This window comes from Oncorhynchus mykiss, chromosome 28, assembly GCF_013265735.2.
Source record: "Oncorhynchus mykiss isolate Arlee chromosome 28, USDA_OmykA_1.1, whole genome shotgun sequence".
NCBI classification, from domain to species: Eukaryota; Metazoa; Chordata; class Actinopteri; order Salmoniformes; family Salmonidae; genus Oncorhynchus; species Oncorhynchus mykiss.
Window position 1 is genome coordinate 26,949,033 of NC_048592.1, and position 13,218 is coordinate 26,962,250.

The following is a 13,218-nucleotide window of genomic DNA, read 5'->3' on the forward strand; positions in this document are numbered from 1 at the left end:
CCAGAGATTAGGCTGGCAATACTAAAGTGCCTATAAGAACATCCAATAGTCAAAAGATACATGAAATACAAATGGACAAGAGAGAAATAGTCCTATAATAACTACAGCCTAAAACTTCATAACTGGGAACATTGAAGACTCATGTTAAAAGGAACCATCAGCTTTCATATGTCCTCATGTTCTGAGCAAGGAACTTAAACGGTAGCTTTTTTACATGGCACATATTGCAATTTTACTTTCTTCTCAAACACTTTGTTTTTGCATTATTTAAACCAAATTGAACATGTTTCATTATTTATTTGAGGCTAAATTGATTTTATTGATGTATTATATTAAGTTCAAATAAAAGTGTTCATTCAGTATTGTTGTAATTGTCATTATTATTATTAATATATATACATATATAAAATAAAAAAAGAATCGGTATCGGCTTTTTTTGGTCCTTCAATAAAATGGGTATCGCCGTTGTAAAATGATAATCGGTCGACCTCTACTCTAGACAACAGCTCACTAATAAAGTGGACAGGTTAAGTTATATGATGAGATTGATTAATTGGCAGTGATCATCATGTCACAAGACACTCAATATTTATTGGAAAGGAGAATCAAGCTAATCACAGCACTTTCACCATAACTTATTTCATCTGTAGCCCTTTAAACTGTGCATGCTTTTAAAAGTCATAGTGGGAGGACCACACAACATAAAATAACTATACAATTTGCAGTCACACGATGCTATCAAAAATCACACAAGAAATTGTTTCCCGCCGCAATTTGTTGCATAATTGATTTTACCAATAAAAATATCTCACTATGTCGAATGAACCTATTGTCTGTCGACATTTTGGTAATTGTACCGACACTTCCTTTTTCCATCACAGCTGTTGTGATTTATTTTTATACGGTATGACTTGACTCACATAAAATCCGTGGATGGAAATGTGGTTATAGAAACAGACAGTTTATTGCCCATTTCAACGATGAGACATTTCATATGACAGGAAAAATGAGGACACGTCTCAAAGAATCAATCAACGAATATTAGATATTCATTGAGTCCGATACAGATCCTTGACTGATATCTTCAGTCATATCTAAGGGACCACCAACCTCCTTTGTACTGATACTTGAGGTCGCCCGGTTTGAGCGGGGGTGTGTCGGCGTTCTGCTTGTCCTCCTTCTCTTCCCACGTCTCGTCTGGTGCGTCGGCGGGCGGCAAGGAGGTCGGGGCCACAGGGCTGGGCTCCGGCGGTGAAGACGACGGCTCGGTGGCAGGTGCCGCCACCTCCTCCTGTACAGACGAGAGGGGAGAAGGGACAGGAAGATTGAAGGGTAAGAGAGTAGAAGGAAATTGAGACCCTATATGCTGACCTCAAGTCAGTTTCGTGGTTAAGGTTAGGGGATTTGGGGTGAGTCACCAGTGGTTTTCCACAAGCACATGGAGTAGCCAGCCTAATAGAAAAAAAGTAGCCAGCCAGGCTCCCCTGGGCTGTTATGACATTTTTGCAGAAGATTTATTTTGGTGGCCTCTGGTACCTTCTAATGCCTTGATTACATCCAAAATACACAGTGAAATTGTTGAGTACTTGATTGGGTTTACCTCCCAGATTTGAAACATTTGGTGTGGGATTGTACTTACAATTTAAGTTACTGTAAATGTCTGAATTCAGTGTATTGTTAGTCATAATTAGATATTGTCTAGGACTATGACCTTAAACCTTCCTCCTCTTGAAATTAAAAGTATTTTTGTTTGTTCTTTAAATTAATGTATTTTATTAAAAACAGAAAAATGAAGTGGCCAAATTATCTTTAAAATTATTTAAGGTACAATTTTAAACCAAAGAAATTGCGTGATTAGTCACTGGAAAAAGTGCCAAATGGGTCTAGAATAAAAACAGATGCTCAATTAAGAGAGAGGGAACGACATTCAATAACTAAAATAATTTCAACAAGTGTATGCAACTCAATTGCAGAATGTCTTTTTTTTTGTTAAACACTTGTTTAGCAACTGACCCACAGGCTTCAAGCTTTCTTAAGAGGCCTTTTCAGCTATCTGCAATACAGGTATGATTGAAAAATAAAGCAGACTGTTGATATGGTATTCACCATCTTCATTGAATGTTATCATTTATCTGCAAATAATTGCCAAAAAAAACACTACCAGTATGCAAATTAGGGAGCCAAATGAACGGCTCTCTTACCGATGCGATAGGCTGCTGACAAGCCAATCACTAACGTCACTGTCTGGCAAGTCCTGATGGACTTCATATTGAAAATACAAACTAGATCTTTAGTTTACGATGCCATGGAGATGGCACACTGAGTGCACAAAACATTAAGAACACCTTCCTAATATTGAGTTGCACCCCATTTTGCGCTCAGAACAGTCTCAATTTGTCCCAGGCATGGACTCTACAAGGTGTAGACAGCGTTCCACGTGGATGCTGGCCCATGTTCTCCAATGCTTGCTACAGTTGACATGTTGACTGGATATCCTTGGGGTGGTGGGCCATTCTTGATAAACAGTGGAAACTTAAGCGTGAAAAATGCAGCACTTCATGGTGTTGCACTTCATGACACACTCAGACCGGTGCGCCTTGCACCCACTGCCATTCCACGTTCAAAAGGCTTGTTGGTCTTGCCTATTCACCCTCAATCCATGGCTCAAAGGCTTAAAAATCCTTCTTTAACCCATCTCCCCCTCCCTTCATCTACACTGATTAAACTGGTTTTAACAAGAGACATCAATAAGGGATCATAGCTTCACCTGGATTCACCTGGTCAGTCGGTCATGGAAAGAGCAGGTGTTCCTAATGTTTTGTACACAGTGTAACTATGTTGTATGATTCATGAATAGCAAAGATATGAGATGGACTATATTCAGTCAGTTGGACACCTTTAATAAAACTATTCAAGCTTGTTGTTAAATCAAAGCACAGTCGATAGCCCATGCCCCACCACCCCATGGCTGCACCTGAAACAAGCAAAATATAAATTAATGTGCCAGTAAACAATAGGTTAAGTGGACTTTGACTCATTGTTACCACATTATAAAGGGATGTGCAAATACAAATCAGAGACGAAGGAGTATCATGCCCTCTCCCTCTGTAAATAAATTTGACTGCAATTATTTCTCCAAAATAAGCACACACACACAGGTACCGAGAGGCAGGACAGGCAGCAGACTGTTGATAGGTTTGATTTGAGCTTTAACTAATATTAATGACTAATTATAAAAGAGACATGAGGTGCCATAATGACGCTTGGGAGAGGCTGGGTGCAGGGAAAACTATCACACGTGGCACTACTGATAAGGGGAGGAACTGTTTAAGGCACAGATCACTCAGCTCCCTGCCTAGCAATAATGATGCAATGTGTAGCGATGAGGAGACTCCACCCAAGGTGGGGTATGTATACTACCAGGGGTAAAACCATGTTTTTGTCTAATGCAGCGGTATTGACCCTCTGGGCAGAATAAACTTTGTTTAAAGCTTTCATAGTGCCCGTTGAGTTTGTACTCTGAAAATGAGAACCTAACACTGTCAAACCAGCAGTGTTTCCGTGAGCGCTCACTTTGTGACTGACAGGAGTCTGTCCGATCAATAGATCGCTAGAAGATGCATATCTTTCCTGAGGGCTCGGCAGACTGTTTTCTGCCGAGTAAATTGAAAAGTAGCCTAGCTAAGTGGAAAAAGGAGCGTAAATCGTCAGTTTAGCCGACAGCCGGCACTAGTGGAAAACACTGGTGTGTAAAGTCCTTTTATTCCTTCTATTTTTAAGATACAAGTTTTAATTAGCAAATTGGTCGGTTAATGAAGAAAACTTGCTGGGAAGTGAAATGCTTGTCTCGACAGACATACCAGGACTCCAGGCACAAAGACCAACGATGCCATTTGCCGAGTTGCTCCTGCACTGACTGATGAACAGTAGGCTTAGGCAATATACAGTATACCGGGGTATTTGGAAATAGCCACGGGATGGTTTTTCAATACCGTTGAAATGTATTTTAAGTTCATTATTTATTTTGAGTTCAATAAGTTGTTATATTTATAGCTACTTAAGTAATTACCTGCATCCAACTTGTGCAATACTTTAGGACATTGGAGTTCTTCGTTTCACCTGTTAGATTACTTTACATTGTGCATCTTACCTTAGTTCCCCAGAACAGTTGAGCCAGTCACTTGTTGTGCATCTTACCTTAGTTCCCCAGAACAGTTGAGCCAGTCACTTGTTGTGCATCTTACCTTAGTTCCCCAGAACAGTTGAGCCAGTCACTTGTTTGTAAATAGCGCAACGGGAGAAAGCGGTAACAGGTGAGTTCAGCTATGAATTTTGTTTAGCTTGCTAGTTAACTCAGTGGTTGAATTATATAAGGAGATGGGCCTCATATCGTGTAGCTTTCCACCGTGTTTGAGAAGTCAAAGCGCTTTGGATGAATTCTGTACAGCGGCCACTGCTATCTTGATTTCCTAGCATTTGTTCTCCTCACCGTTCTTGGCCCGGTCTGCTCCTACTCCTCTTCTCTGAGCAGAACAGGCAGGACCATTGCCCTAGTGACTACAGACTCCACACAAACACTGCATGTACACATGCTGCTTCAGAGCCAGTACAGTACTTCCTTCAGACAAGCATTAAAACGTTCATTTGCAGAGTCTCTCGTTTACATTAGCTTGGAAACGTCCAAACTCGGTAGCTCCTACCCATATACAGATGATTCAGAAAGTATTCAGACCTTCACTTTATCCACATTACAGCAATATTCTAAAATGGATAAAAAATGATTTCATCCCTAATCAAACACACCATAACAACAAAGCAAAACAGATTTTTGAAATGTTGGCAAATTTATTACAAATAAAAACTGAAAAATCACATTTACATAAGTATTCAGACCCTTTACTGTGTCTGTGCCAGTTTTCGCTTTGTCATTATGGGGTAGTGTGTAGATTGAGGAGGATTTTTTTTAAATTCGATACATTTTAGTATAAGGCTGTAACGTGTGGAAAAAGTGAACGGGTCTGAATACTTTCCGAATGCACTGTATGTATAACTTTATGAGCAGGATTGCCTACCTTTGCAATTAGTTTATTTTTAGTTGTGCTCGTTAGCATATTTAGCTAGAAACCTCTATGCAAATTCACTATTACTTGTTCTAATTTTGTTAGCATTCTGGTCATAGACGCCCAAATGACTTTTTGTGTTTTTGGGCGACCCCTTGTGTACTATACCGGTAAAAGCATAAATCCCGGGATGAGAGAAGAACTGTATGACGATATTGAAATTTGGATACCACCCAACCCCAATGAACAGTCCAATCGAAGTAGAGGCTGGCTGCAGATACCATGCAGTGAAAACCTGTAAGATTGTTACTCACAGCAAGGTTTACTACTGGTGCACTACTGGTCAAGGACAACTGTTCAGGATAGTTTGACTTTATAAGGCTACTCTATTCTATGCACGTACAGACACACACCTCTTTGAAGGCATCCAGCATGTCTCCGATGGCTTCCTTCTTGTTCAGCTCCTTCATGTTCCTCTTCTTCTTTGGCACAGACACAGCAGCTAGAAGAGAGAAGACAGGAATGTTACATTACATTTGTTACATCAAAAACCTGAAGCCACACCAAGAATCCCTGGGTGCCAAGGGTCAAACCCGAAGCCACACCACCAAGAGTCAAACCTGAAGCCACACCACCAAGAACCCCTGGGTGCCTCAGTCACACCAAAACCTTGGTGTAAATACTACAGTTTCTGACCAAGTGACCTGACAGGTAAAACTCCTTCCTGCTCACCTTGCATAGACGAGTCCTCTGAAGGGCTGCTGGACAAGGGCACTGGGGATGCATCCTCCTCTTTCTGCTCCTCTTCTTTCCGCTCCTCCTCCTCCACGGCAGCAGCCGCAGGGTTAGCAGTTTCCTGAGGTGGGGGAGCAGCAGGCTCTGTGATTACAGTTGCAATGCGCTCTATTGCAACAACGGGGGCATCTACCTCATCGGGGTCTTCCTGGGGGAGGCCGTTGGACAGGGGAAGCTGCTCCACCTTCTTTTGGGCCACAGCAGGCTCCGCCAACGAGACAGGGGGAGTGGCGGCATGAGCAGGGGCAGAAATGGGCTCGGTCATGGCTTTCTGTTTGGGCGCTGGCGGCAACACCACGCTCTCAGTTTTAGTGGCCGCTTCCACAGCCGCCACCAACTTCAAGGACGGAACAAAATCGTCGCCCGTTGCGATGGGGGTCACAGGTCGTGGAGCGGGTTTAGTGTCTTCTTTAATGACCACAACAGCCACTACTACCTCTGGATTGATGGTAACTGCCGGCTCCTTCTTGACCTTTTCTACCTTCTCCTCCACCACTACTACTACTACTTCCTCCGCTACCTGGGCAAGAGGCTTCTCCACAGATGCTGGTGCAGCCAGAGGCTCTACCTGTGTGGAAGGACCTTCCGGGGTCACTGCCTTCACCGCTGGGGTCATACCAGCGCCCACTGTGTGGCTGGCCTGAGCCATGGTGGTGGCAGGGGGTGGAGTCTGTACCTCTTCAGGGGGAGGGGAGGTAGAAGCTGTCAGGGGGGAGAAGGCAGGGGCCTGCTCTTCCCTTTGTGGGATGGGCACCTCGGGCCTCATCCCCGCCACCGGGGCATGTGATTCGCTGACGACCTGTTCGGTAAGCGGGGCAACCTGGCCATCGGTTTCCTGTCTGGCCTCCAGTGGGACAGCTGCAGTGGTAGGCTCTGGAGTTGACAACACTGGAGGCAGGGTTTCGGCGGCCGTCACTGTGCAATCCGCGGGTTCTGCGTTTTCATCTGCAACAAAGAAGGAAATCAGTTTGGAACTGTTTTGGACCTTTAATGTACTGCAATCAATCACTGACGATCAAGTTAGTAATTCATGCGGGCAAAATGTGGCTGCATAAACATTGTAGTACCACAAGACCTGAGAGGAGGCTCACCTGTTCTCGTCACGATGGTGACGGGTTTAGTAAATTCCCCGTTGGTCTGGGCAGGACCTTCTTCCTCTGTGGTGGAGGACTAGGGTCCAAAAACAGGAAGCAACATCAAAACTAGCATTGCAAAAATATACTTGATAGAAAATATGTTTTTTTCAAATGCTATCGTTTTGCCTGGTTGATCAAAACCAGCCAAGTTGAGAGTTGGAGAGAACACACAACCATAAAAATAAAACACTGAATGGAACATCTGGCTTCTATTCCAAACTTCCTGGTTTCCTTTATGACATCATCGCTGTGGAATCATCTCAAAGCCACAGGATTCCAAACTTGCATTGTGAGGTCATCACTGGGAATGATTCCAATGAGGAGAAATCAGGGGATGTATTAAGTGATGTGAAACACTTAATGTTAAATGTATTCAACTAGGAAGTATAGAGCTGATAGATTCCCTGTTCTATCTGACGGACAATCATCTGTTTCATATGATACATTTATGCTTTTTTTTAATCGTTTGATATCCTCATATGATAAATACCAATCAAAGTCTTGGCATGTGAACAGCAAGAAATCTAATTATTGGACAACAATGTTTATCAGTGCATTCTGTAACGTTACATGCTCCAGTGAGTTGTGATGCGTACCTGTGAAGGGGGGGTGGAGGTGGACCTTCCCCCGGACATGATCTCCTCTGTGATATCACGGCCCCCTTGGTTGGGGTCTCGTATTCTGATCTGGGAGGGGTAGGAACAGGGTGGGGGGCGCAGGATGAGGTTAAACAGTCTATACTAAAGTTCTAGAAATGTATTTATTGTATTAAGACAATCACATCACGCCCAAGCAGTCATTGTATATAAATAAAAAATAAGTCATTTTTCAGGACCCTGTCTTTCAAAGATAATTTGTAAAAATCCAAATAACTTCACAGATCTTCATTGTAAAGGGTTGTTACGGATACAGGTATCCTGTGTGTGTTTCTTTTCTCTCCTTCTCCCCTCACAGGTGAAAATCATTACTCCCCAATCAGTCAACAATCAACCCATCAATCAGAAGACACACCTCCTCCTGTTTCCTACCCAATCACAGTTCCTTTCCCTTGGTTTAAAAACCCCATCAGTTGTTTGCTCTAGAGCTCAATCTCTCTGTAAATGCCATGTATGTAGATCTCTCTGTTTCACTCTCTTTGTGTCTTAACCTCTCCTTTTGTTTGAGCACCTCCATAGCACTTTGTCATCACCTGTGATTATTGTTTTTGGTTATGGTGTTTGTATTTGATTGCTGGTGGGAAAAGGGGAAACCAAGACAAGTCGCCCATGGGCATACACTACCCGTAGGTGAACTTTGTTAAATACACTAGTTAGAACTGGGCGGACCACCCACTCTATTTTTGGTTGGTTAGTTAGCTGTTGTTAAAGTAGGCTAGTCTAGCTTAGGGGTGTTTTTGTATACGTATTGTTTCTTTCCTTGGGTCCAGCTCAGCCCCTTTTCCTGCTCCCCCCATTACAGTGTGTTTATAAATAAACCTTGAGTTTGACGGTAGATTTCAGTTGTCCTGGTTATTTCGTTCTCACTTTTACTTTGTCACAATTATAATTTGCATGAGTTATGTTACAGGTCTCATTACCATCCCCCCTAGACTGTCGGGCCAAAAGGGATTCGTAACAGGGTTTAAACGTTGTTTCCCATGCTTGTTCAATGAACCATAAACAATGAGAACATGCACCTGTGGAACGGTCGTTAAGATACTAACAGCTTACAGACGGTAGGCAATTAAGGTCACAGTTATGAAAACTTAGGACACTAAAGAGGCCTTTCTACTGACTGAAAAACACCAAAATAAAGAAGCACAGGGTCCCTGCTCATCTGCGTGAACGTGCCTTAGGCATGCTGCAAGGAGGAATGAGGACTGCAGATGTGGCCAGGGCAATGAATTGCAATGTGCGTACTGTGAGACGCCTAAGACAGCGCTACGTTGAGACACGACGGACAGCTGATCGTCGTCGCAGTGGCAGACCGCGTGTAACAACACCTGCACAGGATCGGTACATCCGAACATCACACTTGCGGGACAGGTACAGGATGGCAACAACTGCCCGAGTTACACCAGGAACGCACAATTCCTCCATCAGTGCTCAGACTGTCCGCAATAGGCTGAGAGAGGCTGGACTGAGGGCTTGTAGGCCTGTTGTAAGGCAGGTCCTCACCAGACATCACCAGCAACAATGTCGCCTACGGGCACAAACCCATCGTCGCTGGACCAGACAGGACTGGCAAAAAATGCTCTTCACTGACGAGTCGTGGTTTTGTCTCACCAGGGGTGATGGTCGGATTCGCGTTTATCGTCGAAGGAATGAGCGTTACACCGAGGCCTGTACTCTGGAGCGGGATCGATTTGGAGGTGGAGGGTCCGTCATGGTCTGGGGCAGTGTGTCACAGCATCATCGGACTAAGCTTGTTGTCATTGCAGGCGATCTCAACGCTGTGCGTTACAGGGAAAACATCCTCCTCCCTCATGTGGTACACTTCCTGCAGGCTCATCCTGACATGACCCTCCCACATGACAACGCCACCAGCCATACTGCTCGTTCTGTGCGCGATTTCCTGCAAGACAGGAATGTCAGTGTTCTGCCATGGCCAGCGAAGATCCCAAATCTCAATCCCATTGAGCACATCTGGGATCTGTTGGATCGGAGGGTGAGGGCTAGGGCCATTCCCCCCAGAAATGTCCGGCAACTTACAGGTGCCTTGGTGGAACATCTCAAGAACAGCAAGAACTGGAAAATCTGGTGCTGTCCATGAGGAGGAGATGCACTGCAGTACTTAATGCAGCTGGTGGCCACACCAGATACTGACTGTTTTTATTCCCTCTTTATTCAGAGACACATTATTCAATTTCTGTTAGTCACAGGTCTGTGGAACTTGTTCAGTTTATCTCAGTTGTTGAATCTTGTTATGTTCATACAAATATTTACACATGTTAAGTTTGCTGAAAATAAAACACAGTTGACAGTGAGAGGACGTTTCTTTTTTTGCTGAGTTTAAAAATGTGCTATTAACTGACTAACCTGGGTCGTATTCACGAGACCCAAACAGAAGAAAACGGACCTAAACTGGGAGTGACAACTTTCAATGTGAATGAAATGCTCGTTTTCGTTTCCCGTTGCAAAACGTTTTGCACTGATAACACTGGTTAAATAGGCCTATAATGAAAATCCCATTCTCTTCTCCCATCAAAAATAAGGGATAATCATTTTCCCTTGGTTCATTCTCCTCTCCGTCTTTAGCACATGGTTGGAATTGCTCTTAAGCACACATCTAGGGTCACATTACCCCAAGCCCAATTCTGATCTAAAATCAGTTTACCCTCCCCCGATTCTATCTTTAACCGGGGGGGGGGTGTGAGAAGATATCGGATCCCGTATCAGCGTTAAGGGGCAACATCTACTCTACCTACTCCTGAACTGCATTGACCTCAGCAGCAAGGTCATAGTACACCCTCCGCCCTTTACAGGGCTTTTCCACTGCTAATATACTAGGGAAATTGTGTTACCATAGCTAGGGCTGAAAAGCAGAATCAACAACCTCAATCACCTAAACAGATGTTTTTGATAAGGAAAATGATTCAACTGTCCATCTAGCCAGCTGAAGCCAAAGAGAACACAGACTCATCGTTGATACAAAATCAACAGTGTTACTGTCTGGCCCTATTATGTTAGTGGGTTTATTTAGTTAGTTGGTGCAGCTCTATCATTCAAGACATATGCTTGCAGTCATGATGAGAGATTGACCCCTCCCTCCTGACCCCTCCTGTCTCAGCCTCCAGTATTTATGCTGCAGTAGTAGTTTATGTGTCGGGGGGCTAGGGTCAGTTTGTTATATCTGGAGTACTTCTCCTGTCCTATTCGGTGTCCTGTGTGAATCTAGGTGTGCGTTCTCTAATTCTCTCCTTCTCTCTTTCTCTCTCTCGGAGGACCTGAGCCCTAGGACCATGCCCCAGGAATACCTGACATGATGACTCCTTGCTGTCCCCAGTCCACCTGACTGTGCTGCTGCTCCAGTTTCAACTGTTCTGCCTTATTATTATTCGACCATGCTGGTCATTTATGAACATTTGAACATCTTGACCATGTTTTGTTATAATCTCCACCCGGCACAGCCAGAAGAGGACTGGCCACCCCACATAGCCTGGTTCCTCTCTAGGTTTCTTCCTAGGTTTTGGCCTTTCTAGGGAGTTTTTCCTAGCCACCGTGCTTCTACACCTGCATTGCTTGCTGTTTGGGGTTTTAGGCTGGGTTTCTGTACAGCACTTTGAGATATCAGCTGATGTACGAAGGGCTATATAAATAAATTTGATTTGATTTGATTGTTAGCTAGCGAAATTACAACGTGTGGCTAAAAAAAGTGCACAGCTTTTTCCTGCATTAAAATTCAGTCATGAGCGCATGCCACTTGCAGTTGAAATATATTAGCCAATACATTTTGTATTGAATAACAGTGTAATTTACATCACGGTTTCAGTAAGAAAACATTTTGATAATGAACAGCTGGCGTGTGCGTGTCATAACAAGCTCTTGTTGCAAGGTTGCCATAAAGTGTTTCTTTACATGACCTTTGACTGTTGTACAGCACTGTAGTGAATCTACTAAGTGGTGACATTATGAACTGCATGTTACAGGATTTCACTGCATAGTTTGTGATCTTGTGAACAGTGTAGTTTCAGATTACAGGTTAATTCATTCAGCCCTTGTTTATTAGTGCTTCAGCCCAAATACTACTGCCTTCTTATTCACCACCATAGACAGACATATTTAAGTTGTACCTTAGGAGGTCAACTGAAAGTGTTTTGTATTTACTTTGATTTAGAGGATACATAGTTGTTTTTGGTGGTTATCATGTAAACCACAAATAAAATATTCTTAAATAATGTTCATCAATATTTATTTATGAAATCATAATTTAGAGTATCTGTTCATCCCTTGGAGTACAATTTGTAAAATAAATAAATAAATAAATAAAATAAAATATATTTATGTATTTTTCACTCCATCTAAAAAAACAAATCAGGAAATATACTGGTAAATGGAGACTTTCGCCTCCCTAAAATCAGTATCGGACCCAAAAATCACATATCGGACCCAAAAATCACATATCGGTCGAACGATAGTAAATGCCAGGTGAAAAGTACTCAGGGCCTTGCCTTGGCTCCAAGCTAGAGCAAGTCCACCGGAGCCATGGCCCAGTGAGACACGGGTACCAGCCAGTGAGACACGGGTACCAGCCAGTGAGACACGGGTACCAGCCAGTGAGACACGGGTACCAGCCAGTGAGACACGGGTACCAGCCAGTGAGACACGGGTACCAGCCAGTGAGACACGGGTACCAGCCAGTGAGACACGGGTACCAGCCAGTGAGACACGGGTACCAGCCAGTGAGACACGGGTACCAGCCAGTGAGACACGGGTACCAGCCAGTGAGACACGGGTACCAGCCAGTGAGACACGGGTACCAGCCAGTGAGACACGGGTACCAGCCAGTGAGACACGGGTACCAGCCCGCGTAGATTCAACTCCTGTAACGAAGCAGCAAATAAAACTTATATTTAAAACATTTACCAAAATGTAATTTACAGGAAAACCCTGTTTTAAACAGTACACATAATGAGAGCGGTTCCATAATTAAAATATCTGTTAGAAAGAGGGGGAATCTAATAACCACTAGGATGGGTTGCTAATATGACTAGGATGGGTTGCTAATATGACTAGGATGGGTTGCTAATATGACTAGGATGGGTTGCTAATATGACTAGGATGGGTTGCTAATATGACTAGGATGGGTTGCTAATATGACTAGGATTGTGCCTTTGGCTTCTGGACAACAAAGGAAAGTTGATATGAAAACAAATAGAGCAGGAGAGAAAAGCTAGACAAGGGCATCAGGAAGTCTTTAGAAAATAACTGTCTCCACGTTTCTATGGATTAATTTTCACAAGGCTACTTTGAAGCAAGGTAAGACATGACTCTTTATTTGAAGTGTTCAGCTTTCAGACAATTAGTGCCTCAAAGCAGTGGTGACGTGCTGATAGCCTGCCTAATATTGACTATAGCCTAGGCACTGGAATAACACATGGGAGGCGCACTTTAATTACCAGTTGAGATTGACAAATAAAAACAGCTCCATTAAAATTGTGGCCATGAAAGTCAACATGCGACTGCATTTATAATTGTTATTTGTTGAGCAATGACTGGGTTTACAAAAGCACGTTTCACTCCAGTGAG

The 13,218-nt window shown here is 43.4% G+C and overlaps 1 protein-coding gene across 14 annotated transcripts in view; it reads right to left on the minus strand.

Moving 5' to 3' along the window:
• Nucleotides 1–13,218, minus strand: part of LOC110508196 (eukaryotic translation initiation factor 4 gamma 1) — a 48,043-nt gene that overhangs the window by 23,764 nt on the left and 11,061 nt on the right. For all 14 annotated transcript variants that reach the window (XM_036967063.1, XM_036967061.1, XM_036967059.1 and 11 more), the window contains 5 exons: nt 7,588–7,677; nt 6,947–7,025; nt 5,793–6,800; nt 5,474–5,562; nt 1,111–1,291 (listed from right to left, as the gene is read on the minus strand). In XM_036967063.1, coding sequence (XP_036822958.1) covers nt 1,111–1,291; nt 5,474–5,562; nt 5,793–6,800; nt 6,947–7,025; nt 7,588–7,677 — 1,447 coding nt within the window. The remainder of the gene's footprint in view (nt 1–1,110; nt 1,292–5,473; nt 5,563–5,792; nt 6,801–6,946; nt 7,026–7,587; nt 7,678–13,218) is intronic.